This window comes from Peromyscus maniculatus, chromosome 5, assembly GCF_049852395.1.
Source record: "Peromyscus maniculatus bairdii isolate BWxNUB_F1_BW_parent chromosome 5, HU_Pman_BW_mat_3.1, whole genome shotgun sequence".
Taxonomy (NCBI): Eukaryota; Metazoa; Chordata; class Mammalia; order Rodentia; family Cricetidae; genus Peromyscus; species Peromyscus maniculatus.
Window position 1 is genome coordinate 38367671 of NC_134856.1, and position 26414 is coordinate 38394084.

General features: G+C 51.7%; 2 protein-coding genes across 2 annotated transcripts in view; one reads left to right on the plus strand and one right to left on the minus strand.

Annotated features, from left to right (window-relative positions):
- Positions 1-652: 652 nt before the first annotated feature.
- Hsd11b2 (hydroxysteroid 11-beta dehydrogenase 2) lies at positions 653-5970 on the plus strand. The gene is made up of 5 exons (XM_006986805.4): positions 653-1062; positions 3914-4126; positions 4246-4431; positions 4544-4681; positions 4839-5970. The coding sequence occupies exons 1-5, from the start codon at positions 798-800 to the stop codon at positions 5195-5197; spliced, it is 1161 nt and encodes a 386-aa protein (XP_006986867.2). The 5' UTR covers positions 653-797; the 3' UTR covers positions 5198-5970.
- Positions 5971-6419: 449 nt separating this feature from the next.
- Positions 6420-26414, minus strand: part of Atp6v0d1 (ATPase H+ transporting V0 subunit d1) — a 40600-nt gene continuing 20605 nt past the window's right edge. The window contains exons 2-8 of the mRNA XM_006986806.4: positions 20547-20718; positions 12755-12933; positions 11384-11463; positions 7602-7679; positions 7317-7493; positions 7146-7223; positions 6420-7035 (exon numbers count right to left, since the gene is read on the minus strand). Of these exons, the coding sequence (XP_006986868.1) occupies positions 6874-7035; positions 7146-7223; positions 7317-7493; positions 7602-7679; positions 11384-11463; positions 12755-12933; positions 20547-20718 (926 nt within the window). The 3' untranslated portion in view covers positions 6420-6873. The remainder of the gene's footprint in view (positions 7036-7145; positions 7224-7316; positions 7494-7601; positions 7680-11383; positions 11464-12754; positions 12934-20546; positions 20719-26414) is intronic.

The window sequence follows — 26414 nt, forward strand, 5'->3', positions numbered from 1 at the left end:
TATGGCTGCGAACTGCTCAGATGTGAGTGCACATTTTGGGTGTGTGCACCAGGAACCTAAGGCCATGGCACCGCGGGTGTGGCCCGGAGCAGACTCTGGCTGGTTCCATGCGATGTTCTGGAAGTCATGGCGATATCAATGTGGAATACTTGAATGAAAGTTGGTGTTGGTGCATGTGTGTGTGTGTGCATGCGTGTTTCTCTCTCTCTCTCTCTCTCTCTCTCTCTCTCTCTCTCTCTCTCTCTCTCTCTGTGTGTGTGTGTGTGTGTGTGTGTGTGTGTGTGTGTGTGTGTGTGTGTGTAGGTAGGTAGGTATTCTGAGGAAGCATGAGCAGAGTGTGCACACCTGAGCGCGGAGGCTCAGAGCCCTTGGCGTGCCAGTAGGCGCGCAGGAGTGAATGAGATGCAGGGCACAGGGTTGGGCAGCCTGGCCCTTTCCCCTGGCGAAGCCGGCGACTGACGGCTCCGCCTCGTGCAACAACTTGGGACTTTGTTCCGGCTTCTTCGAAAGCGGATCTAGTCGAGGGGGCGGGGCGGGGGGGCACCTGCCTGGCGGGGGGTGCCGAGATAGAAGTGCAGGAAAGCCCACCCCAGCCCCGCCTCCGCCCCGCCCCCACCCCGCCCTCGGGGAGCTTTATAAGCTGGGTCCGAGGGCCGGCAAAGAAAGCGAGTATCCCTCCCACCCCAGGCCGTGATTTCTCTACACTCCGTGTCCTGGCCCTGAGTCCCTCTCCGCGTTCCCCAATCCGGACCCCGCCCCGCCCCAGCCCCGGCCCGGCCCGGCCCGGCCCCGCAGTCATGGAGCGCTGGCCTTGGCCGTCGGGCGGCGCCTGGCTGCTAGTGGCGGCCCGCGCGCTGCTGCAGCTGCTGCGCTCAGACCTACGTCTGGGCCGCCCGTTGTTGGCGGCTCTGGCGCTGCTGGCCGCGCTGGACTGGCTGTGCCAGCGCCTGCTGCCCCCGCCGGCGGCACTCGTGGTGCTGGCTGCTGCCGGCTGGATCGCGTTGTCCCGCCTGGCGCGCCCTCCTCGCCTGCCCGTGGCCACTCGCGCGGTGCTCATCACCGGTGAGTGCGCGGAGCGCAGAGACTCCAGGCTGGAGGGCGGGACCGCACACCTAGAGGGTTTCCCTTGGGCACCATCAAGGCGGACTCCTCTCCGAGATGCAAGAGAGAGAGCCAAGTAGGAAGCTCTGGGCACCTCACCAAGTCCGGGTTAACTACCTGCGGCCGCGGGGAGTATTGAAGGGAAAGTTAGGTAGAGAGTGGGCAGGTGCTCAAAGAAAACTAGTGACTAAGAAGGAGAGACGGAGTTTATGCTGTGCTCTTCCCTAAGAGACCAGGTGTGGAGCAGAGGACAGTACTCTTAAAAGGACTACAGGAGACCTGAGAAGGGAGAGTGCCATCCCTTGAACTCTGCCTGGCATCTCCACATCACTGGAACACATTGTCTGCTATTCTGGGGAGACAGAGCTTAGATGCGAGTTCTGCAACCCCTGACCTCCACTGGCTGGAATCCCTGGAGTTCAGAACCGCCTGAGGTCACAGCAGCTGGATAGTAGCTGCTGCTTAGATCCAGCTACCCATTGCCAAAACTGCAGCATTCTGCTCCAAGTACTTCATCCTGCCTAGTCCTGGGTGCCCGGGAAAGAGCTTTGGAGAGCTGGACTCAGGTGTCTCGGGTGCCTGGCTGAGCTCTCTTTGTCTGGAGCAGGGAATAAATCTGTCATCAGAGGGAGGGAAGGGGGGAGGGGGGCTGCAGACCCAGCAGGAAATGGGGAGGGGGAGGAAGGCCAGGGGGCATTGGTCCATTACATGGGAGGAGGGGCAGCCTTGTTTTTCCCCCAACCACCATGGCTTCTCAGAGATCTTGGTCCTTTATGAGTGGTCTGTATGATCCGATGGGGCTGGGAGAATTTAGGAGGAAATCCTTGGAGAGAGCTGGGCGGAGACAGGTGGAATATGGAAGGTGTCTTGGATCACAGAGAGGGTGTGGGACAAAGGCTTAAGACAGGAATAAGCACATGATTTGGGAAGGGGATAGTCAATAACCAGTCTGGCTGTGGGGGTGTGGTGGGATGTGAAGTTTCCTCGGGAGGAAACCTGAATGTCAGGTGAGAAACCAGATTGTATAAGGTAGAGGAGGGCGGCATGGAGGCTTATGGCTTCAGCAGAGGGGGTGGGGATCAAGTAAGATGGAAGAGATTTCCAGGGTGAGTGTGAAGCCTCAGGGAACCACAGTTTCAGGAGGCTCAGGAAGGAAAGCCACCAAACTCTTGGAATGCAATGGGGACTAGGTTATAAAGCAGAACAGATCCCTTCCGGCCCTCTGCTCTGTGAGCTACTTCACCAGGTCCTAGGCTGTTTCAGGTTCTACTGGCCCAGTTGGGCAGTGAGTGGTTCCTAAGATCTCACCTCAGGTCTTTGGTACTGCTGTTACTTCTAGTCTTGAGCCTGAGCAAGAGGTGACCTGAGCTTCCTTTATCTCCTCAGAGCTCCGTGTTTGGGAGTGAGGATTGCCCAGCCTGCTCCTGTCTAAGGCCGGAAGTTGGCTTCTAGCTTCCCAATGCCTGCAAATTTTGGGGTTTTCCCAGGCAGCAAGGCCCTTAGGTAACCGGGTCCTGCCCCACCTGCCAACAGCACCTCACCTTACGCCTACAGAGCTGTCACTCATTCCTCCCCAAGAATGCCCAAGAGCTGTTTGTCAAATCTACTCCACAAGCTCAGCCCCGGAGTCGAGTTTGGGCCGCGTGGCATGGCACCTTGTGTGCATGCACGTGCATACCTTTGTGCCAATTGGTGACGGGGTCAAGCTCATGTGAACATCCAGGCAGGCTAGGGATGTTTGCAGGTGAGCAAGAGGGTCAGATGTGGGTGACTGCTGGGACCCCAGAGCTGAAGCTCTGGCAGGCTTTAGTGGCGTGCTCTCTGCTGCAGAAGGGAGCAGAGGCAAGTGTGTGTGTCTGTGCACACACGTTCCCCTCCCCCAGTCAGATTTGCCTGAGAAGGACCCCTCAGCCCTGGCGGGCAGGCCCCAGCCACACAAAGCCCCGTTTGCAGCCCCCTGCCCAGCTTTGTTCTCCTCTCAGCACAGGGGGCGGGGCTGAGGCCGGAGGGGTGCTGTTTGTCCAGGAGAGGGGAAGCCGCGCTGCAAAGCAGCTTTTCTGCTTAGCCGGACCTCGGGGCTGGCGGGCTCCACAGCACCTCCTCCTTCGCTGGTCCTCCTCCTCCTCTCACTGGCCACCCACAGAGCCAGGATCAGAATGGAAACCATCAAGGAAGCCAGGGCTTATCAGTACCAGGGACCCCCACACTGGGGCCTTGCCTGGTGGTTCTTATCTCCGCATACCAAGGACAAGAAAATGAAGCCTCCAGAGTGGTAGCTGACCTCAGGTCACACTGGGTGGTGGGAAGGGATTCCAGCGCAGGTCTGTTTTCTTCACTTACCGTGCATGGCTCCTGTCCAGAGAGGAAAATGGTGTGGGGCTCAGCAAACATGTATGCCCCAAAGTCAGTGATTGGAATTCCAAGGGCAGATTTCAAGGGGAGGCTGGGAATGGAGCTCCCATTGCGCCTGGACAAGTAGGGGTGTTGAGGCTGAGAGGAGTGCCCAGGAGGATGTCTTCAGAGATCGTGGCTTTACGCTAAGGCCCACAGGATCCTAAGGAAGACAATGCCTCTGGGAATTAGCAGCAGCAGAGTGACACTGTCATTTTTAAAAATGTCCCTCTGGCTTAGGAAGTAGATTCATGAGATAAGATGGGACCAGACTGGGTCCCTGTTTCTTCTATAAAGTACGGTTTATCACTCACATTTGATGGGTTATAGGAAATCAGGGAGAAGACAGCTGCCACAGAATTGATGCTCAGGGCTGGGCTGGGCCGCTGTGGGAATTCATTGGCTATCTTACCCTGGTTAGGCTGTGACACTGGTTTTGGCAAGGAGACAGCTAAGAAACTGGATGCCATGGGCTTCACGGTGCTGGCCACTGTGTTGGATTTGGATAGCCCTGGTGCCCTAGAACTGCGTGCCTGTTGTTCCCCTCGCTTAAAGCTGCTGGAGTTGGACCTGACCAAGCCAGAGGACATCAGTCGAGTGCTGGAATTCACCAAGGCTCACACCACAGGCACTGGTCAGTAGACGTGGCTCCATGAGGGCTGGGCATGGCTGGGCGAGTGTGAGGGAGGCAGGGATTGATTGCATGTCTGCTGTCAGCTGAACCGGCCCCCCCTCCTGCTTTTGTGCCCTCAGGCCTGTGGGGTCTGGTTAACAATGCTGGCCTCAACAGCGTAGTGGCTGATGTGGAGCTGTCTCCAGTGACAACTTTCCGAAACTGCATGGAGGTGAACTTCTTTGGTGCACTTGAGCTGACCAAGGGCCTCCTGCCCCTCCTGCGTCACTCAAGGGGACGTATTGTGACCATTGGCAGCCCAGCAGGTAAGCGCCTTCCACTCTGAGGCACAGTAGTAAAGGAGAAGCTGTCGGGTGAGGAATGATCTGGGGAACTCCTGGCCAAGGCTGAGCAGCCTCTTCCCCTTCCTATCCCCAGGAGACATGCCGTATCCCTGCTTGGCAGCCTATGGCGCCTCTAAGGCCGCTGTGGCACTGCTTATGGACACATTTGGCTGTGAACTGCTTCCCTGGGGTATCAAGGTCAGCATTATCCAGCCTGGCTGCTTCAAAACAGGTGAGGGACCAGGTTTGGGGTGGGGCACGCATGTGGCCTGGGTGTGTGGTCTGAGGATCTAGTGTGACTTGGGTTATAGACTTGGTTCACATTAAATAGATTAGTAGCCTCTGGCTCCTCCAGCTGCTGCCTGCTGACCTTGCTGTCCCTTCTTCAGAGTCGGTGACCAATGTGAACCTCTGGGAGAAGCGCAAGCAACTGCTGCTGGCCAACCTGCCTGGAGAGCTGCTGCAGGCCTATGGCGAAGACTACATCGAGCACTTGCACGGGCAGTTCCTGCATTCGCTCAGAATGGCAGTGCCTGACCTCAGCCCAGTTGTAGACGCCATCATTGATGCACTGCTGGCAGCTCAGCCACGCCGCCGCTATTACCCAGGCCGTGGCCTGATGCTCATGTATTTCATCCATCACTACCTGCCGGAGAGCCTACGACGCCGCTTCCTGCAGAACTTCTTCATCAGTCACCGTCTGCCCCGAGCACTGAGGTCTGGCCAACCTGGCCCGGCTCCTGCTTAGGACACACCCCAGGACCCAAACCCTTCCCTAGTGGCAGCTCAGTGAGCCACAAATGGCCTAAGTGCTCCAGCAAAAGAGGCTCCATGAGCCCTTGGCCCTTTTCCTAGCCATTATAAACCCCTCAACCTTGCCCTAGAACAGCAGTTTTTAGCCTGTGGGTCGTGACCCCTTTGACAAATTTCTATCTCTAAAAATATTTACATTATAATTCATAACAGTAGCAAAATTAGTTATGAAGTAGCAACAAAAATAATTTTATGATATGATTCCATATCATGAGGAACTGTATTAAAGGGTCACAGCATTAGGAAGGTTGAGAACCACTGCCCTAGAGTCTATGTTAAGAAAAGCCCAGACTCTACTGCTGATGCCTAGTCCAGGCCTGGGAAGCTGAAGGTTGCTAGTGAACCTCTGGACCTCTCCACTGCTTCATGAACCTCTACATCCTCTACCAGATACAATGCTCCACATTGCAGCTTGGAGAACCCAGCTGGATGGAGAGTTTGGTGAAAGATTATCTGTAGCCTTTGACAGGATTCTACAGATCATTTCTCTGCAAACTGGAGAGTGATTAGGCAGGTGGGCACCTCCTCAGGATTCTCAGCACCAGTGCCTAAGTGCTGCCAAGTCCAGAGTAAATCCCAATTGTCTCTTGACCGGCTCAAGAATTAGGTCCCCAACTACCTGCTCCTAAACCACAAGGGAAGCTGCACACTGCACTTGTCTGGTTGTTGGCATTTTAAAATAAAGACACATTTTTATTTCTCCTAGAATGGGGGAGATCAGTGTTTGAAGGAGGTGACTGCCTGGTTGCCTGGGTGACAAGGTGTGATTACACAATACTGCCAGGGATATCCTGGGACCAGCAGAGGAGGTGATTGGGCTTCCCAGGCACTCTGTGGTTCATATTCCTCTTCCACTGACCTCAGGCAAATACTAGAACCGGGTTTCTACATAGTGAGATAAAGAAAATGGCCAGTTTTGGAGAGTTACAGGGCATGTGAGCAGTCAGTGAGGTCTGGGGCCCCCAGACCCAAGACACATCTCTCCAACGAGCCCCACCTCAGCCCCTCTGTGCCTGAGCTCCAGCAGAAAGAGCCTCCTCCAGGGATGCCCCTGACCCTGTGGCTGCCGACCACAGCAGCAGCTCAATCAAGGGTGCAGTGCTGAAGAGAGCTGGGGTCAAGGAGAGGTACTAGGTCCCAAAGGAGAGCAGACGGTAGGCTTTTTAAAGAGGGCATTTTATTGTCTCAGAGGGGCAGAGCTGAGTTAGAGGGGAGTGAGAAGCTACTTCCCCCAGACCCCAAAGACACACACTCTAATCTTCCATGGGCCACGGCTCTGGGGATGACCCACAGAAGGGAAGAAGACTCACACTGCCCCAGGGGTTCTTAGGTTAGGGAGGGGCATGAAAGTGACACCAGTTTCTTAGACAAGTCAGTGCTGTAAACATAGGGCTGGGGGCTCTTTGCTCTGGAGGGGATCTTGGTCCATTTTCACCAGGGGAGAGGTCCCTGACCCCTTTTTAGGCCTAAGAGTAGTCCCAGAGGGGGTCATGGAAGCTGGGCAACCCCAGAACAACGTGCTACACCTCACCAGGTCAGACAAGTGAGCCATGGGCTTCACACTGCACACAAAGACACACACAGTGCTTCTGGGAACCTTGGGTGGGAACGCTAGAAGATGGGGATGTAGTTGTCGATCTTGGCGCGATGGCGCTGCGCGATGCACTCAGCAATCCACACAATGTTGCGACATTCCTGTTCCTTAAGCTTCACAAAGGCATAAAAGACACCAAAGTGGAACTGGTTCAGGAAGGCCAACTTGTTCAGCTTCACCTGTGGACAGAGGCAGGTGTGATGCACAGGTGGTTGTGGCCAGCAGTCATTAAGTCCTAAGTCACAACCCTCCCTCTACTGGGCAAGTTCCACAAGGGCCCTGTCCTTACCTCATGTTCAAAGAATCGGTCCTCCAGGGTCTTGTCTCCAGGATTGCTACCTGCACCCTCAAAAAGTAGTTTGTATTCCTGGCCAGGAAATGGGGAGAAGCACAAGTGTGAGTGCTACTGGGTGCTGGGGTGCCAACATGGCCACCTAAATCTTGTCAGGAGAGCACTCACCGGGTAGTAATCAGCTACATTCTTGACCTGTTCATAGTCATCAGCCCGAGCGAGCTGAGCCAAGCCCTCAGGGTAGAGTCGGCCACAGTGTGGAAAGAGCTTGGCGCGGTCCTCCTTGGACAGCTCTGTGCCGAAAGAGTTGATGGTGATGATGAAGGCGCGGCGGTCTGCTTCAAACTGCAGGGCCGGTGCACAGGGGAGGAGAGAGAAAGATGAGGGAGACCACAGCCAGTCAGTTGGCAAGGATCAGTGGGAACAAAAGGCAGAGAGTCGGGCAGCACTCACCTCTAGGATAGGACACATGGCATCAGCTGTGGTCCCACCCAGTAGAGTGCAGAACTTGTAGAAGGACTCGAGATAGGCCTGCAGAGAGGACAGTGTTTGCTTAGAGCAAGGAGAGCAATATTGGGAGACACTGGAAACCTAGTCAGGGGCTGGAAAATGGCTCAGAGGTCACAAGCACTGACTGCTCTTCTAGAAGACCGGGGTTCAATTCCCAGCACCCACATGGTGGCTCACAACTGTCTGTGACTTCATTTCCACGAGACCTGACACCCTGACACAGGCAAAACACCAATGTACATTGAAAAACAAACAAAACCCCACAAACATTAAAGGAAAAGAAAAAACAAGAAGGAACCTAGTCAGTTTACTTCTCCATCTAAGCCTTGTATGGTAGGGTGGGCCAGCTAATGCTATGACAATTTCCCTGTACCAAAACATCTGCCAGTTTCAACAATTAATCACCCAAGCAGTAGTAGCTCGCCGTCTTCTATCTGGGGTGACAGAACAGTTTCTGACCCACTGTCTGCTTCAGGGTACATGTTCCACCCCTTTCTCTTGGACAGCCAACCTTAGAGGGGCTCTGCCATCCTTTTCTCCTAGTCTCCAGAAACCTCCCCTTCCCTAGCCTCAGAAAACCAGGTATCCAAGGGCTAGTGAGGGAAAGCTATCCTCAGAATTCACAAATGGTCTAGACTGAATCCATAAACCCTCCCTTGCAAGAAGCCACCTTGCAGAACACTACTCCTCCCAGCCCCAGGCATCCCCTAGGCATCAACAAACAGCAGGAACCAAATTATCAGGTCAGTTCCTGATGAAGGATGGTTATCACCTATGTGAACGCAGGCCTCACCGTCAATAACTAGGTACATGGGCTGCCGGCGGAAATAAGTACTTTTTGTTCAGGCAAATTAGATCTGCTGGGCATGAGGAAAGGACAGGTCACCCCAGATACAAGGTCTTTCCTGACTCTAGTTCATAAAGTCACACAGGTTTCTTTCCAATACCTTCCCCCTCATCATGATCTGGCAGACTCCCTGGGTAACAATCTTGCATGAAACTTCACTTAGATATCACCTAAGGTTCCATACGTAACATGGCCAGAGACTCTGGATCCACATATTGAGGACAATTCTGAGTTGGGGTTGGGGAGCTTGTAAGGAATGAAAAACTTTCCACATTCAGGTGTGCCTTCTGAGCCGGCTTGGACCCATAGGACCTGCCATTCCAAGAGAGACTAGATGAGCCCCAGAGCCCCACAAGCACAGTGATACTATGCTCAGGGCAAAACCTGCAGGTGACCACCGAGATCACAGGAAACAAAAAGCCAGTGTAAGTCAGTAGTAAGAAAAAGCCTGGAGGCTGGGCAGTAGTGGCACAGGCCTTTAATCCCAGCACTTGAGAGGCAGAGGCAGGCGGATCTCTGAGTTTCAGACCAGCCTAGTTTAAAAAGCAGATGCCAGGACAGCCAGGACTACACAGAGAAACCCTGTCTCGAGAAACCACAAAACAAACAAACAAAAAACTAAAAAAAAAAAAAAAAAAAGGAAGGAAAGGACAAACAGAGCCCAACACAGAGGATCTCAAGAGAATCAAAAGCCTGCAGCAGAAATGGTTCCCAGCTCCCACCAGGGCTTGGTGGTACTTCTCAATCCCTCCAGGAGTCAGTGCTCCATAGCCTTTCTTATGGCCAGCCAAGCTGGTTACGCTGGAATTTTAGGACCTACCCTGGTGGAGCCTGCAGTTCCTATCTGTAGGGAAACCACTAGCCAGATCTTAGGTTCCATGCCCTGTTACCTAACCTGTTTGCTTAGCCAAGCTGTACTGATCCCCAGAGAAGCTGACCCTTGGTTAAGGTCTATACTTTCCTCCAGAGGCTACAGCAGCAAAGAAACTGGCAAGACCCAGGTACCAAGGTCACCTCCCCAGCCCCACCCTGTACCCTGGAGTCTGCCAGCCGATGGTTCTGCACCAGCTGTCTACAGTTTACCTGCCAGACACTGAGGGTCCACCTAATCTCCCATCTGGGGCCACTGGGCTGGGACATTCATTGCCTGACAGGCAGGCAGTTCTGGCATGGGGTCCATAGAGCTGGGTTGGTGTTTATGAGCTGGTTCCTGGGCAGTTCTTGCCAGTGACTCCAGCTAAAACCAGTCAGGCCCAGTGAGGGTGTGGGTAAGGCTGGGGGGATAGCCACACCCCTCATCCTGTCTAGGGCAGGGAATTTGTCAATGAGCCAGGTGAGTGTGTGGGACAGTATAAGACTTTGTATGTATATGTGTATTTGTGTGTGTGCGCACAAATGTGTATGTTTGCATGTACCCCTTACCTCTAATCTGCCTTCCACCCTGCAGTCATAGACGGCCTTCTAAGAATACTTTGCTCTGTGAGAAGACTTAAGGCTCACACCTAAAGTTGTTGTTTTGGTTTTTTTTTTTCCCACATTTTACTTATTTTGTGTACATGTACATGTGAAGGTCGGAAGACAATTAGTGGGTGTCAGCTCTCTCCTTCCACCATGTGGGTCCCAGGGATTAAACTCAGGCTGTCTAGCTTGGCGGTAAGCATCTTCATTTTCCGAGCCATCTTGTCAGCCCAAACTTCAAACTTACCTTTTTGTGCTTATTGTTGTAGTTTGTTTTGTGACAGGGTCTCACTGTATAGTCCTGGCTGTTCTGAAACCTAATACATAGACTCAGACTCACAGATCTGCCTGCCTCTGCCTCCTGAGTACTAGGATTGAAGGCATGTGTCACTATGACTGGCTTACTTTCTTTTCTTGAGACAGACTCTTACTATGGAGACCTGACTGACCTGGAATTCACAACATATATAAGGTAATCTTGAACTTAGTAAAAATTCTCCTGCTTGAGCTTTCTGAGTACTTTGAGGTATGCAACATCACTCCCAACTAAATAAAAACTTTTGATCTGGCATTCAAGGCCCTGGGTGACTTGGTTCAGTGCCTGCCTCTTCACTCAGACCTCCTCCCCGCTATCCGTTGAAAGGCTGCACTTTCACAGTACAGCCTGCCGTCTGCCCTGGCCCTGCTCCTGGCTTTCTTTTTGTTTATACCACCTTCTGCCTGCATTATCATAGCTTCCACCATCTACCACCAGATCGATCCTTGCTGTATGTTGGTCCCAGCTCCACAGAAAGACCAGAAGATCTGATAGCTACCTCTTAATCTCTGCCACGACTGCGGGAACCCAGGAATCCCAAGCCCACTCTATCCCCAGAGGCTAGCCAGTCTATGCCACAGCCTAGTGGAGGCAAAAGGCGAGTAGAAGCTGAAGACAGTGAGATATAAGGCACTGGCTCAGAGTCTGGGAACCTGAAAAGGTCATAGTGACCTGGCTGTGCTTGGCTGGATCCCTCTCCCACATAACTAAGCATATAGCATTGCCTTTTCCTAAGTGCCGGTTCTGGCTGGCAAAAGCTCATATGGTGTGAATCTGAGGGCTGTGGCCCAGGTGGTGGCCCATGACCCTCCTGGATGCTACAGACCGGCTGTCCAGAAGCCAGGTCTGACAGGCCAAGTGACAGAGCACCAGCCGCTCCTGCTGATGTTATCTGAGCCCACTGCAGACACCACAGAATGGATAACCTGTTCCATGTAACTGCAACCATCACAGGAGCCTGAGAGTGAGAAGGCTAGGCCCCCAGGACAGGAGCCTGATGCACATGAATCCTGGCCCAGCATCTCACATAAACACCCACTATCAGGCCCACAGACCCACCCATGACAAGTCAACCCCCACCCCCATGCTTCTAAAGAACACTACCTTGTAAAGCGTATTTCGGATTATCTCAATGTTCATCTCATCAAGGTCCTGCTCTGAGATGCAATCCTGGAAAAAAGCCGCTGGGGAGGGAAGACAAGCATGTGAAGAGTGGGTAAGCAGCCTAAGTGAGAGGGCCACGTTACAAGGCCCATTAGCCTAGGTACTGGGGACCCCCAATACAGCCTGGGATGTGGCCCTGGAAGTGGTAGAAGCAATTCTCTGGACCATGTGCACTGACCTGAGCTTTTCCTGCCTCCTTGCTCCTAAAATTGATTTATAAAGGAGGCGGCCAGCCATAACATGATCTAATCGCTGCTGGGGCAGACCCAAGATCAGACCATGCCAAAGACAGGCTTGCATAATCGGCCATGAGATTCTCTTTCTCCAGGGGCAGCTATGGATTTGGGGGCTGAAATCTACTGCTCTGTATACCCTGTGAGGGCCTAGTGCCCACACATGGGAATCTAGCCTCCTCCTTTAGGTAAGAATGAGGAGCTAGACATGGACTAATGATCCACCACAGGACTAAGAGGAGAGGCCAGGGCAGGATCAAGAAACCTCACTCCCAAGGAGGGCCTGAAGACTTACCTGATGTCTCTCCTTTAAAGATGAAAAAACTGCAGAAGCCACAAAACATCCCAAAACTAGCTCAGAGTTAATGGGAGATTCAAAGGCAAACTAGGTGAACAGATAGGCTTTTCAACCTAGAACCTTCTGACTCAACACTAGTGGCTTCCTGGAATAGTTCCCCAGGGCTTAGACTTTGGCTATAAGAGTACTAGCTAGTTATGAACCTCATGTCTTCTCTCCAGCATTCTAGGCAGACAGGAGCCAACACTAGTGAGGCAGGGCTAACAGGAAGCTTTCCTGATTCCACTCCCTTCTTTGGCCTCTGACATGAACCCTGCATCCTACTGGACACTGTCTGACCTGGCCTCCAGGACCTGCTCAGTGGAGTCAAATGCAGCTGTTTGCTTCTCTTTTCCACCTCATAAGGAGCCAGCCTTAGCATCTCTGCTTAGGGTCACAGTCTGCCAGATCTCTCAGGACTCCAAGGGACACAAGCGCCCCTTACTCTTTCGTAAGTTCATTCAGCCCTCTGAATTCTGAAAAACTAGACTATTTCCAAAGTCAGACAGTCTCAGTCTGCCCTGTAGGTTGCCTGTCTGGCCTAGAAAAACCAAAGGGAAAGGAGAAGAAGTGGGCTGGGAAATAATGAGAATGGGAAGTTGAGGGAAGGGCAAGGTCAGCAGCAGCAGGCAGATTCTCACTTTCTGCTTTGGGGTTGCCCCACCTCTACAATCGACAACCACACGGAGGCTCCAGTGCTAAGCCCACTGTCCGGCAGCTGTTTCCACCACAGTGGCTCACCCAGGGGCGTGTCCACCAGAATGGCATTGTAGAGCTCTGCAGGTGTCTGTGCGATGTTCACGGCCTCCATCTGCTCAAAGCTGCCTAGTGGGTGGCACTTGGGCACAAGTTCAGCAATTGAACGCTGGTGCAATGTGCCAGTGATGAGCAGGATCACGTTGTCAATCATGTAGCTATAACTGTGAGAAGCAGACAACAGGGCAGACAGACTATTAGGGTAAAAGGCCTGGCCCAATACCCTTGCCCACACAACGCATGGGTCAACACCTCCTGAGCATAAGTGCTGGCTCATGGATGCTATGATGGGCTCCAGAGGCTTTGTCCTTTGGTATTTTCACCCAGGTTCCTGTCACCAGGACCACCACTACCTCCCTACCCCCAGGAACAGGAACATAGGGTAAAGGCAGCCTCTCCTTTGAAAGGATGGTGGATTCATGCCTCACAAATGATGGGAACACAAGTAGCTCTCCTACAGTGTGAACAGTGTTCCAACAGTACCCAAGAACCACAGGCATATGCAGGTGAGGTACACAACCCATCCTAGAGGTAGGTGTGGTCGGGAGCTTGACAGATAAAAGGACTTGGAGATGAAAGTGTGTTCTGGAAAGAGAGACTAGTATCTGAAGGCCTAGAGGCACACACTGAGTGAGACTGGACTTAGGGACAGGGAGGCAGAGCTACTGGCGAGGCAGGGCTGTCAGCAGAGGGCTGCCTGGAGACTGAGCCCAGACCAGGCAGAGGGTTCCCACTTCACCTCAAACACTAGGGCTGTACGAGAGCTGAAAACAGGACACCACAGTACAGCTAGGGCTACTGTGGCTCCTTTAAGTTGGGGGAGGGGCAGAAGAGGGAGAGGGGAAAGGCTAAGAAATGGGCTGGGCTGGGGAGAGGCTGCTCTAAGAAAGGCCAGAGAAGAGTTTTAGAGGCCCCATTTAAGAATGAAGGACTAGGTCAGGTGGACTGCACAGCCCCACCTTGAAGACAGAAAAAATTCCTCCTTACAGCCAGATGCCAGTTTAAGCAACTACTGAGGAGGGCCTGTCTGAGATCCAGAGGTTAGTCTGACTCAAGTCAGTTCTAGGCTTAGTCTCTTGGGCTGGCCCTGCAAGAGGACAGCTCTGTTTGCCATGGGCAGCAGAGGGAGCTGTGGAGCTGGGTAGGGTGAGGCTGCCTAGTTAAGACTTGGCAAGGGACAACCAAGACAGCTTGTCTCCAACTGAAAAACATAGCCACAGAGGAGCTGGGGCAGAGTTTTGTGTAATCACCTATGGGGAGGAGGATAAAGAGGGGGAGAGAGAGGACCCAGCTACAGTCAGGCTGCAGCAGTCCCAAGTATGACCCATCCTGTTACAAGTAATAAACTCAGGGTATAAAGGAGCTGGATTAGGTCTCAGGAGAATGTCCCTAAAGGCCAGTATGGGCCATGAAAGGGTAAGGATTAAGATGGAGGCTACTATGAATTGGGCCCTGAGTACAGGTCTTGTTCTGTTTCTAGGTAGGCTAGAGCTGGGCTCCATCCCTGTGACAAATCTTGAGTACCTAATGCTGAGATTCTTTAGGGAAGGCCTTGGTAGGAGGTAGTACCCAGTACCAAGGGAATAAAGGGAAAAGGTGGTGGCCTAGAGCCCACACCTCAGCTTAAAGAGCTAGCCACTGGGGTATCCCTCTAAGGCCCTCAAGGAAGGTACAGGAAAATGTCCCAGCTCCTGTCCCAGCCCAACCCACACTCCTTGGCTCGCTGAACACTCGCCAGTTCCCACCCAGTTCAGTGCCATTACACACTCCGGTCTCCTGGGCCTGGGCCAGGCAGCAGCCCTCTCCCCTACCCTATCTGGCTGGGTCATTCTAGGATATGCACTGAGAAGAGACGGGATCCCCTCCAAAACCGAGGGCCTCAGGCAAGGCCCATTTGTAGTTGTAAGCCAAGAGCCCACATGGCCAGCCTCCCATCCCTGACCCCAAAGAACTGGCAGAGTGGGGGCACAGCAGAGAGAGCGAGCCTGCCAGAGCTTTGTGCTTCGGTCTCAGCCTCTATCTCCTCCACTCAAGATATCTCCTGCCTCTGACATCTTCTATATCTCATATATACCAGGACACACACACACATACCACCCTTCATTATTTAACCTGCACCTAATCCAGCCTCACTAAAATCTATGTGGCCCTAGAGACAGCCACAAAGACCCCACTCTAGAGTTTAAGAATGTCCTTTTCCCTCTTACACCCTTTGGGTAAGCTAAAGAACAGCACATCCTTGGACTTACATTATTCAACTGATCCCATGTGGCCTTAGCACCAGGGCAGATAAACCCAGAGGGGGCTATTACCAGGCCCTATCTCAACATAAGGCAGAGGAGCTCTGTCCCCCAGCCACTGTCCACACACACAGCCTACCTACCTACCTACCTACCTACCTACCTACCTACCTACCTACCGCCGGCACCTGAGGTTCTATCCTAAACTAGAACCTCCATCTTCTCAGAGCGACCCACACCAGTTTCCTCACTCTAAACATGGCCCCTCCTGGTCCACAACCCAGGGTCTCTTTTATCTGTTTAGGCTAGGGGCAAGGCTGGAATAAGAGCCCAGAGAAGGTGTCTGAGTATTTCTGAGGGTCCTGGCCCATCCTCAGAAGAAACCCTGTGGGCCCTGTAGGGAGACACTGTCACCTGACTTCACTGCTATCCCTCTAGTGAGTGCAAGAAGCCAGCTGTGCTTCACATCCAGCTAGGACAGTGCATGGAGAAGCCAGTAGTGGCTCCCCCTCCTTTCTAGCCTCCCCAAGCCTCTCTTTGCAACAAGCTTTAGTTGAACACAGAGGAGAATGTTGAGCCAAGTCAGGGCCACTCAAATCGTAGCACTCAGCCCCTTCCATTCCTCCTCCTCCTCCACAGGCCAGGCCAGTCTCTGTCCTGTGCCAGGCCGAGCACTCCCCTCCCCCTGGGCCAACTGTAAGGAGGCTTCAGTGGAGGCCCCTGCTTTCCCCTCCCTGCACAGGAAGGTTCGGAATCCTCTTTCCTGGGAGATGGAAGGCAGCACAGGCCTGGCAGAGATGATAAGATCCAGCCATACGCCTTCCTACCTTCAGCAAGCAGGGAACCTTCCTCCTCTCTGCCTGGTGCTTCAGCAGTTGCCTCCCTGCCCCCAGAGAGCTGCTCTGCCATGTCTCCCCTCATTTGGCCTCAAAAGAGAATGAAGTTCCAGCTGGTCAGCATCTCCCTCCAGAGGAAGACAGCTGGGGAGTGGATGGCCCGTTGCCCGCCAGGCCAAAGAGGCCCTCTTGGGGTGGGGGTAGGGCAGTCTATAATCCCCTGCCCTGAGGCCCTCCCCTGCTTGCCCTGTGCCTCCAAATAGCTTGGGCTGGGAGAAGTCTCAGGCTGGAGTTTAGGAAGCTACTTCCTTCAAAGAAGCCATTAGAGTCCCTAGCCGACCCTGTCCCTCCACTGTGCCCTTTAGTGCCACCTGCTGGAGCAACATAGCTTCTCAGCACTTCTGCCAACTTGCCACCTGCAGGTCCCCAACAAGGGTCCCCATTTGTTGCTAGGGACAGTATCTGTATTCAATTACATCTAGGTCCTGAAGAGGCCCACCCAGGATGGAAAATGAACAGAAGTTTCTGCTATGGCCTCAGCACATCTCCTCTTAAACCTCAAGTTCCCCCTTTGCAACCAGAATGACTGAGATGTGGTCCACAGAGGAGTTAGTGGGCTCTGACCATCTCTTCATTAAATCCTGACCCTCCTCCAATGCCCAGTTGGATTATCCCATCTGATTTGAGCCTTTGGAGCCCTGAAGAGCCCCTCACAGGGGTGCTTTCCCCCAAGTCAGAAGAACAGGGTCAGTACTGACTCTCTTTCCATGACAGGGAGAGACAAGGAAACAGAACCCACAGCAGCCCCAGAGCCTCAGTTAGCAGAGACCTGTGGTCCACCCACACACTCAGCTTACTGGGAACAGTCAGGATAAAAGAGTCCTGGGAAACCCTGATGACTGCTCTATGACCAAGCAGGGCCAAGGTGGGGGCAACATGTCCTGAAGAGGATAACAGATGCTTTGGTGGGCCTACGGGATGCTTGAGGCCATTGTGCTGGGACAAAGCTTCCTTGCAGGTGTTCACTTCAGCAGATGCAATTCTCCCAGATGGTACAGGTTAACCACAGTTTCTGCCAGTGGGCATGTAGGCTACAGGCAGGTGTTAAACACTGGGGATGGCCCCTGCTAGAGGCTCACTCATTTAAAAACAAGGGCATTAGGGTCTACCTGAAGATGTCCCAGAGACCAAGCTTACTCTCCTAAAAACAACTTTCCCAACTTCTCTTCCAGGGCTGGCTCTCCTATGGAAAAACATTATAGAACAGGCCAGATAAAGGTCTTCTTCAATGCACAAACAAACCAACAAACAAAAACCCAAAACCCTGAACACAACAAGCTCTATCCCAAGTCACACAGCAAGTTAATGGCCAGGCCTGGCAAGAGCCCGTGGTATAAAGGCACACTAAGTGTGTTAGCACTATAAAACTGAGCTGGGTCACTTAAGACACAGCTTACAGTCTACTTCACTCTGACTGTCTGCAGGATGCCAGACAGCCACATCTACTGTCACCTCTGTTCCCTCAGCACCACTATCTCTCTGCATCCACGTTGCTTCCTCCTGGCACTGGCTCTGGACTCAGCCAAAGTCCTTTAGCCTGGATTCCTAACCCTAGTTCTTCCCTCAAACACCTTTCTCCTCAGCCAAGTAGCCATTGCTTGGGGGAAACCAGTCATGAGTCCCCAGCCTGGGGGAGCCCTACCCCAGTACAGGGCCCAAAGGAAAGTTTTACTCATCTCTTTTCAAAATTCTATTCACACTTGAATGATCTGCTAGGGCAGTGGAAGAGAAAGAGCAGCTAAGGAAATATGAGTTAAGTTAGTCAGACAGGAGAAAAAAACGGCTGAAGGCCGGACACTATCAGTGAGTGGCCAGTCCTGGAGACCTTGGCCACCTTAAAGCCAAAAGTGACTACAGCCAGGGCTTTGTTGTGGAGTGACAGGACTTCTGGGAAATGACTGCAGGCATGAATGATAGGGGAGGTGAAGGAAAAGATAAGGCGCCATGAAATGAGTTTTTAAGGGTGGTTAATTATGCTAAAGATTCAGGTACGGTGCTAGAAGCACATGGGAGGGATCTGAAAGGGAAGGGGGAACACAGAAGTAAAGAGGAGTGGCCATTCAGGTCCAGGAGAGGGTGAGGGGTTCTGAAAGCTGGTAGAGGGCTCTCAATGAAAGGAGGGTGGAATGGACCCAGGGAGCGGGTTGCAGATGCAGTGTTGAAAGGTGTACTGGCTTCTGATTACATTGTAGAGAGTATGCGGGCCATCTGCCCATATGAGGAGGCTGGAGGTAGGAGAGGAAAGATGTTTGGGATGGGTAGGGGTCATCCTACTCTTGATGGGAGTTGCAGGGTGCTGCGTAGGGACAGCAAAAAGTTGCTGAGCAGAAACAAGCTGAGGCTAGCTGAGTAGGTAAGCATGTATGTCTGTTAGTAGGAAAGATACTCCTCACACTCCACCACATAGCTGGCTTCCCCAGCTTTGCTCCCAGCAGTGGAGGTGGAGAGAGGATGGCTCCAGGCTGGAGGCTCTGGGACTCCTCCAGGGCTGGGGGGCTGCCAGTCGGGTGGGACCAGGAGTTGGGCAGCCAAGAGCGTTGCAGATGTTGGCAGAAGATAGCTCAAATGATAGACCAGGGAACCTCAGCTAGGGAGGTGGGGAAATGAAGACAGAGGCATAGCAGGGAAGGAAGCAAGGCCTGGTGCCTTGTTGAATCCAGAACCCATGCCCTGCGAGGGACTGAAAGTGGGCTGGAAAGCCTGAAGGCTGTGGGTGGAGGCTGGCTGCCTGACTCAGTGATTTCAGGAGTGTAGTAGTTCCAGGTGGTGACACAGCAGTCATCAGTGAAGGGTGGCTGATGTGGAGAGCTGAGGAGCAGGCACTGGAAATGAAGGGGTCAAAGACAAGCAGCCACAGGCTCAGACTAGCCAACACGTGGCTGCTGAGCTGTTCCTGAGTGGGGGTAGATGGGAAGACTATAAGCCACAATCACCCATGAATGGAAGAGGCGCGGAAGCGGTGGATTCAGACAGTTTGCCACAGGACAGCACTTGGCTGCTTTAAGCACACTTGGTGCTTGGAGCCAATCTCCAGCAAAGAGCTGGCGGCTGCTCTGTCTCAGTCACACTCAGAGCCCTCTCCAGTTTCACAGTCTGGCAGGCTGACACCAAAACAGGCCAGGGTAGATGCACAGGCAGGTGGGCAAGTTGGCAGCAATATGGATAACATCTACTCTCTGGCCACTGGCATGGGGTCAGGCTTTCTCCAGCCAGCCTAGCTGGCAAGACCAGAACATTCACTAGGAAGCTGAAGGAGCCTTGTGCAAACAAGTTGAAGGTGAAGGCTGAGCTCTGGCAATAAATTTAGTTTCCTGGTATGTCCTTGGCTCTGGCCTTGGGGCAGGGGATACAGGCCCAGGCTAGGGGTTAGGTAACATGGTAGAGTGATGTGTGACACACACATACCCTAAGTGGCAGCACATAATACACTCCATCTGCCCTGTCCCACTAGGTCCACATTGGCATACCTTGATGAGGAGAAAGGTGGTTTGAGCATGAGCCCATTTTGGACTCCCTAGCAAAGAGGCACCTGGGGGAGGAGATCTATAGCCAGGGAAAGGCTTGCTTTCCAGCTTATAGGAGTACCCTGCACCTTTCAGGTGCCCCAGCCTATTACCTTTACCTGAGGATGGAGCCCTCTGCCTAAATACTCCATCTGAGTAGATGGATTCTGTGCAACTGGCTGCTCTTGGCTGAGAGGGGGAGTCAGGCTAGGCAGCCAGCATAAAACCCTGTCTCAGAAGAAACAAGTGGAGTAATGCGTCTGGTCCCAAGCAAGAGGGTAGGAATGGGAAAAACAAGATATTCGGAAGAATATGGGGATACATTTCCTAACAACATACACTGCACAGCACACTCAGAGGCTGGCCATGATCATACTTCAGCTCACCACTTGCATGAGGCAGCCGTCTGGGCTAGAGCCATTCTCTATCTGCCAAGCCCTGGCTCACGACTCCTAGGTCATTCCTCCAGAGGCAGTCTCTCTACCTTTCAGGGTCCCAGGTACATAGGACTAGCCCAAGTAGCCTCTTCTAGTCCTGAAGTCCAGGGTCTTCTCTGTTTAGCTTCTCTAAAAGCTTGGTATAGGCAAGAGTCCCACAATGAAGAAGCCTAGTGCAACCAAGGGTTATTATAAACACGGGGAACCTACCCACTTTAGCTCCTGTGAAGGAGGGCAAGGAATTCAGCCTCCTCCAACTCAAACCCAGTCCGAGTCTTTCTGACCTGTCACTGTCAGAGAAGATGGAGAACAGGCCTCAGCTTAAGTAGGGGCAGAAGGACTGTATGGCCCATCCCAGGCTCTTCAGAGTTCTGTCCACGCCTGGGCCTTTGACTCTAGCATGAGGGGAGTAGGAGGAAACCTAATGAGTGTTTGATGTGGGTGCTACAGAACAAGTGAAGGGGGGAGCCCCAATTTTCCCAGCTTCTGCGACGTTAACACCTCCACAACAATGACGGGACAGGGAAAGAGACTGGTAACAAAACTTTATGACCTGAAGTCCAGAGTTGTTGAACAACCAGTCTAGTTATACCACTTGAGAAGACTTTAAAGACATTCTTTAACGATAGCTGGCCTAGGCCATTCTGGTGCCAACTTCTGCAGGTATATAGCTCCCTGCCCAGCACTATGGGTCCACTCACGTAATGAAGTCCAGGAAGCTGGCAAGCGGCTCATAGGCATGGTTTCTCATATGGCGGAACTCTACTACCATCTTCTCCTTGAGCTTGTCATCGATGACTGACACTGTCAGAGGTGATGCTTCATTGGCCAGGAAGTTGCCATAGTCTGTACTCTGCAGGTGCAGCTTCAAGTCTGAAATCCAAGGGGAGATGGAAAGGGCTAGGCTTTCTGAACCTTACCCAGTGCCCTAAGTTTCCAGCCCTACCTAACCAATTCTGGGCCCAGCTCCTCCCATGAAATTGTATTCTGCTGCCACCCTGATGTCTACCTCCTTATTGGCTCCATGCCAATGTACAAAGTAGCCAGGTTAAGGGTCCAGATGCTCCAAACCCTAGGACCAGAAGCCAGCATGCTGAGCCCCAGAATACAAATATAAATAGAATAAATTGTACAACAAGATGATAAGGCTGGAAAACGTTAACACAAGATGCCATTTACAATCTGGAGCCTGTGAGACTCTGACTCAGAAGAGAATATAACATGGGCCCTGCTCTCTAGGGCAGTAGGATTGGAGGGGCAAAAATATTCAGACATGAGGCACATTAAAAAAAAAGAAATACCTAAAGCTTTGGGGGGTAGAGGAGAGAAACAGCACAAAAATATGGCTGAGCAGAGAAGGCCATGCTATGTTGGGCTACAGCAAAGGGTAGGACTGGGAAGCATGAAGACACAACCAGGACACAGAGCGAGTGAAAAGGGGGTGAGGGGGTGAATGTGTGGCTTGGGGATGGGCTTCCCTTAGCAGTGGCTGGAGGCAGACAGGCTGATAGTGAGAGCTCCCCTGACTCTTAGAGACACGGGTGACAGACGATGACCTGCCCCTGTCTACTCCTCACACAGCAGCCAGTGATCATGCTCTCTCTGCAGTGCTGGGAACTGAACTTGGGGCTTCATACATGCTGGGCAAGTGTTCAATCATGAGGTCTATTCCCAGTCTGTTTTATTGTTTTACTTTACTCTTTTATATGTATGTATGTGTGTACATGGCTGCAGAGATCAGAGGAAAATCTTGGATATCATTTTTCAGGCTCTATCTTTTGTTTTAGACAAGACTGTTCTCTGGCCTGGACCCTGACAAAGTAGGCTACAATAGCCGGCCAGTGGGCTTATAGAGATCCACCTGTCTTGCCTTCCATCTCACCAATTACGGTTTAAAAGCACATGCCACCACACCCAGCTTTTACATGGATTCTAGGGATCTGAGGTCAGGTTGTCAATGCTTGTGAAGAAAGTGCTTTACCAACTGAGCCATCTGCCCAGTCGCTTATTTCATTGTTTCTTTGTTTGTTTGAGACAGAGTCTCACTATGCAGCTTGGCTGGGCTGGTCACTAGGTAGACCAGGCTGGCCTTGAACTCATAGATATCCCCCTGCCCCTGCCTCTCAAGTGCTGGGATTAAAAGCATGTGCCACTATGACTGGCCACTTTAAAACATGATCTTGTTATGTAGCACAGTTGGCCTGGAACTCACTATGTAGACCAGGCTGGCCTCACTTTTCAGTCCTCCTACCTCAGCCTTTCAAGTACTAGTGTTGAGATCACAGGCATGAACCACCACAATCAGCTTTGAGTGATCTGTTTTCAAAATTACATTTATATGTGTGTGGGGATGTGGGTGAGTGTGTATGTGCCTACACGTTCCCCAGCACACAGTGTCACTGCAGAAGTTGGTTCCTTCTTTCCACCACATGAGTTCCAGGTATTGAACTCAGGCTGTCAAGCTTGGTGGCAAGTGCCTTTGCCTGGGGAGAGGGATCTTCTTAAAGCACAAAGCACTCATCTGTCTCAATACTCTCAGGTGGTATTTAATTCAAGTGGGCATCTCTGCTGAAATGAAGCTCCATAGAGCTGCTCACAATCACCTCCTTGCTTCTCTCCTCCTCTCGACCCTAGTCACATCCTCCCTGTCAGGGTCCCTTCTGTTCCCCAGCCTGAAAGAAGACAGTCCATTCCACCCCTTCCTTCAGACTACTCCTTAAACACCCCCTCTTCTAAAGGCTCTTCTGCAATCTGGTAACGATTCCTGTGTCATTTTTCTTTGTAGCACTTGATCCTACCCAGTTCAGGGCACATAAACTCTAGGAGGATAGAGACTCTGGCCCAATGTGGTACTGTAGAGCCTAATACAGAGTTGTAACTGGTGTGTGTTTATTTATGCTACGAAAATCCTGCAGTATGAATGAAAAACTGCGAGAAGCTGGGTGAAGATGGCAAGAAAATTACTCCTGGGTATATGGGGGTCCCTGTGGTTACAACAGAAGTACTAAGGCCAGTGGCTGAGAAAAAGAGCCATCCATTCAGTGGGAAGGAGGCCAAGGATCCCCTAGGTGCTCTTGAGCACCATGTGGAGCTGCTCAGAGGGAACGACGGGCGGAGCAGATAACTCCTCCATGGTCCTCAGCACCTCTCTGGTGCCCCTCCTACTTTATCACTTCAAAAAAGCCTCACTGGGTGGTGGTGGCACACATCTTTAATCTCAGCACTTGGGAGACAGAGGCAGGCAGACCTCTGAGTTCAGGGCAGCCTGGTCTACAAAGTGAGTTCCAGGACAGCCTGGGCTACACAGAGAAACCTTGTCTCAAAAACAAGACAAAACAAAAGAATGCCTCAACGGTGTTTGGCATTGTGGCACACACCTTTAATCCCAGTACTCAGGAGACAGAAGCAGGAGGATCTCTGTGAGTTTGAGACCAACCAGGTCTATATAGTCAGTTCCAGGCTAGCCAGAGCTCCACAGTTAGACTCTGTCTCAAAACAAACAAATGAACAACAACAAAGAATGCCCAACTTGCAGTTAAGCATACAAAAGGAGATGGAAGAGCAAAGTGTGGCAGAATGTGGAGAGGGGGTACGAACGTGCTGGAACGAATACCTTCCACCTATATGCCTGGGGGCTAGTGACAAACAGAACTTACGTTTCTGTGGTTCTTAAGCACTAACAGAGTGGACCTTAACCTCTAGAAGCCTACAGGAGGATCCACTGCCTTCATCTCAACTCTCCCACTTACATCTACTTTTCTCCCGTGGTCACTCTAAAGATGATAAAAGAGAACGCAAAGCAGGTTAAGGGAAGCCAGCTAGTTACCTTCTAGTGATGTGTGTGCACACGCTCCAATGTCTCTGCCCCAGGGCATGTGCAATCACCCCGTTAAGGGGTTCTGTTCTTCCCTATTCTCTCAATCTGGCTACTTTGAGAGTAAGGTATAGGTAACAGAAAGTATTCAAGTCAGAAATACTTGGATTGTTTTAGTATTTCAGTTGGGTCTTGCAGAAAACGTCTACCTCTATTGATGGCTACTGCTGTAACAGTATATGGTCTGCATTTCTACCTCCACACTGTAATAACCTTGAGACTGGGCAAGTACATAATCAAGTCCCAGGTTCGATCCCCAGTACTGTATAAAACCAGGTGTGATGGCACATGTCTATAACACCAGCATTTGGGGGCAGAAGTAGGAGGATCAGTTGTTCAAGGCCAGCCTAGGCTATGAGACCCTGTCTTGAAAAAAAAGAAGTAGGGGAGGGGGGACAGGGACGGTGATGACAGCAACAGACATAACAACACTTATATAGAACACAGATCTAGTAGTTTCTTACAGTGCACAGCCACGCTGCTTCATAAGTCTGCCAGCTTTCTGAAGTTCTCTGAGAAGCATAACTTTCACTTTTCTTCTATCTTACGTAAGCATATCTTCATTACTATTTTGGGTTTCATTCTCCTAATGCCCCATTTCCTACCATGGAGCTGTACACTGCCACATGGCTGACCCTCACTGGTTTGACTCAAATGAACACAGCTGTTTTTCCTTTTCTAGTCTCCTCCTCCATGCAGCTACTGAGATTTACAACTCGCTTGCTCTGGAGTTTTTCTCCAGATATTCTAATAAAATTGACCTCTTTGGCTTGGACAGTGGTGGTACATGCCTTTAATCCTATCATTTGGGAGGCAGAGGCAGGCAGGTTTTTAGGAGTTCAAGGCCAGTCTGGTCTACAGAGCAAGTTCCAGGGCAGCCAGGGCTATTACACAGAGAAACCCTGTCTTGAAAAAGAACAACAACAATAATAATAATAAACTTTGGTTTTGCTTGACTTTCCAAAAAGAAAAAAAAAGGTTATTAATGCCTCTGAAATAGTTTTTGTGGGTATGAAACAAATGGTTAAAAATATAAGCAATCACACCTTATAAGTACTGAAATGAAGTGGACTTGTTCATGCCCTGATTTATATATTTATATCTACCAATACACACATTGCTACTTGGGGAAAGGGGGAGGACACAGACAAGGGGTTCTGGTCCAGGGCCACCAAGTACCCAAACTTCTAAGAGAAGCTCCAGAGCTGACAGCAGCTAGAACTGGTATTCTGGTTCAGAGCATCAAACTATCTGTTTATCCATGCAGCCACTGTAGCCAGCCTAAAGCTCTCTTCACGACAAGACTTTTTCTTCAGCTCATAGCTTGGATCTAGAGACCAAGACAGAGGCACAGGAAGGTCCCAGGGCAAAACTCAATCCTCTGGAGTGGAGTGCCTCCTGGTCAGTGGCCCCACTGGTTCCTAGGGTACCAGGCCTAGTCTGGAACCACAGTCAATCCTCTTGATCCCTCAAGCTCAAAGCATTACGGATCCAGGCCTCTGCACATTCTGCCCTTCTGTGCTCTGGCATATGCTCTGGGAGGATTCCCTAGGCAAGCTGTCACCTCCCACTGGGGATCCTGAGAAGCTCTCCAGGAGCATGAAACTTCCTGTCCCAGACTCTGCCTTGCATCACATGGCTTCTCTCTGGGAAGGCTGGCTCAGCAACTTCCCTACTGCCAAACACTTTCTTCTCCTAAACAACCAGTGTCTCTCCATCAAATACCTGGTACTCTGGTGAGAGTTTTCTCCTCAGAAGACCTGGAAACACACAGGGCATGAAATGGTCTCATTCCTATGCCAGGAGCAATCTCTGTGCTGGACTTTCCAGCCATGCCCATTTCATAGGCTTATCAATAAAAAGTCTCATGGAGCCAGAACCTTGTCAAGAGTCTCATAGAGTATACAGTGGCTAGGATGTCATGTAGGCCTAGTTGACTCTGTTGGTGCCCACCTCAGGGCCTCTTTTGTTCTTCTCTGAGCCTCCTTGACCACATTCTCCATATTCCATGTCTAGGGCAGGCCTTTCAGGTATGGAACAAGATGCCCAAATAGCCTTTAGACCCAGATGAGTCGGCCAGTGGCAAAGAAACTGGCTTGCAGGACACCTAGACACCCAGTGCCCACCTGTCAATAGCAGGCACAGCCTACACCATGGTCATGACTCATTGACAACTTCCTCTAGCATCACTTCTGACACCAACTCTTACTGCAGAAGCTAGAAACGTATGCTTGTGATTGAGCAGGGCAACGCTGGGGTTCTCTCCGTAGTGTAGCCCCACCCCGGGACTTCAGAGGCTGCAGAGCAAACACCCCGATCCTCCATTGCTGCATTCTGCTGACGCTGCATCTGGGGAAGCCATGGCTCTGAGCACTGCTGGAATGCTGGCAGCTGGGTGGTTTCTGCTGGAGTTTGTCAGAACAGAGCAAACCCAGGAGACTACTGAGAATCCTGCCCAAGGCTGGAAGAGTCTGCCTTACCAGGAAACTCATTTTTAAAAGCCCCCAGAGACAATGTCAAAGGGCTGTTCCAGACCACTTTCTCTGGCTAAGACCCACATTTCCCTGTGACCCAGAGGAAAGGGACAGCCTGCCAGCCAAGAAGGCAACTTGGAGGGAGGCAGGCAGGCTGATCGCTCAGCTCGCCCACGAGGGGACCACACAGGGCTTTTAAACCAGTTCTGACCCTGCTGGAG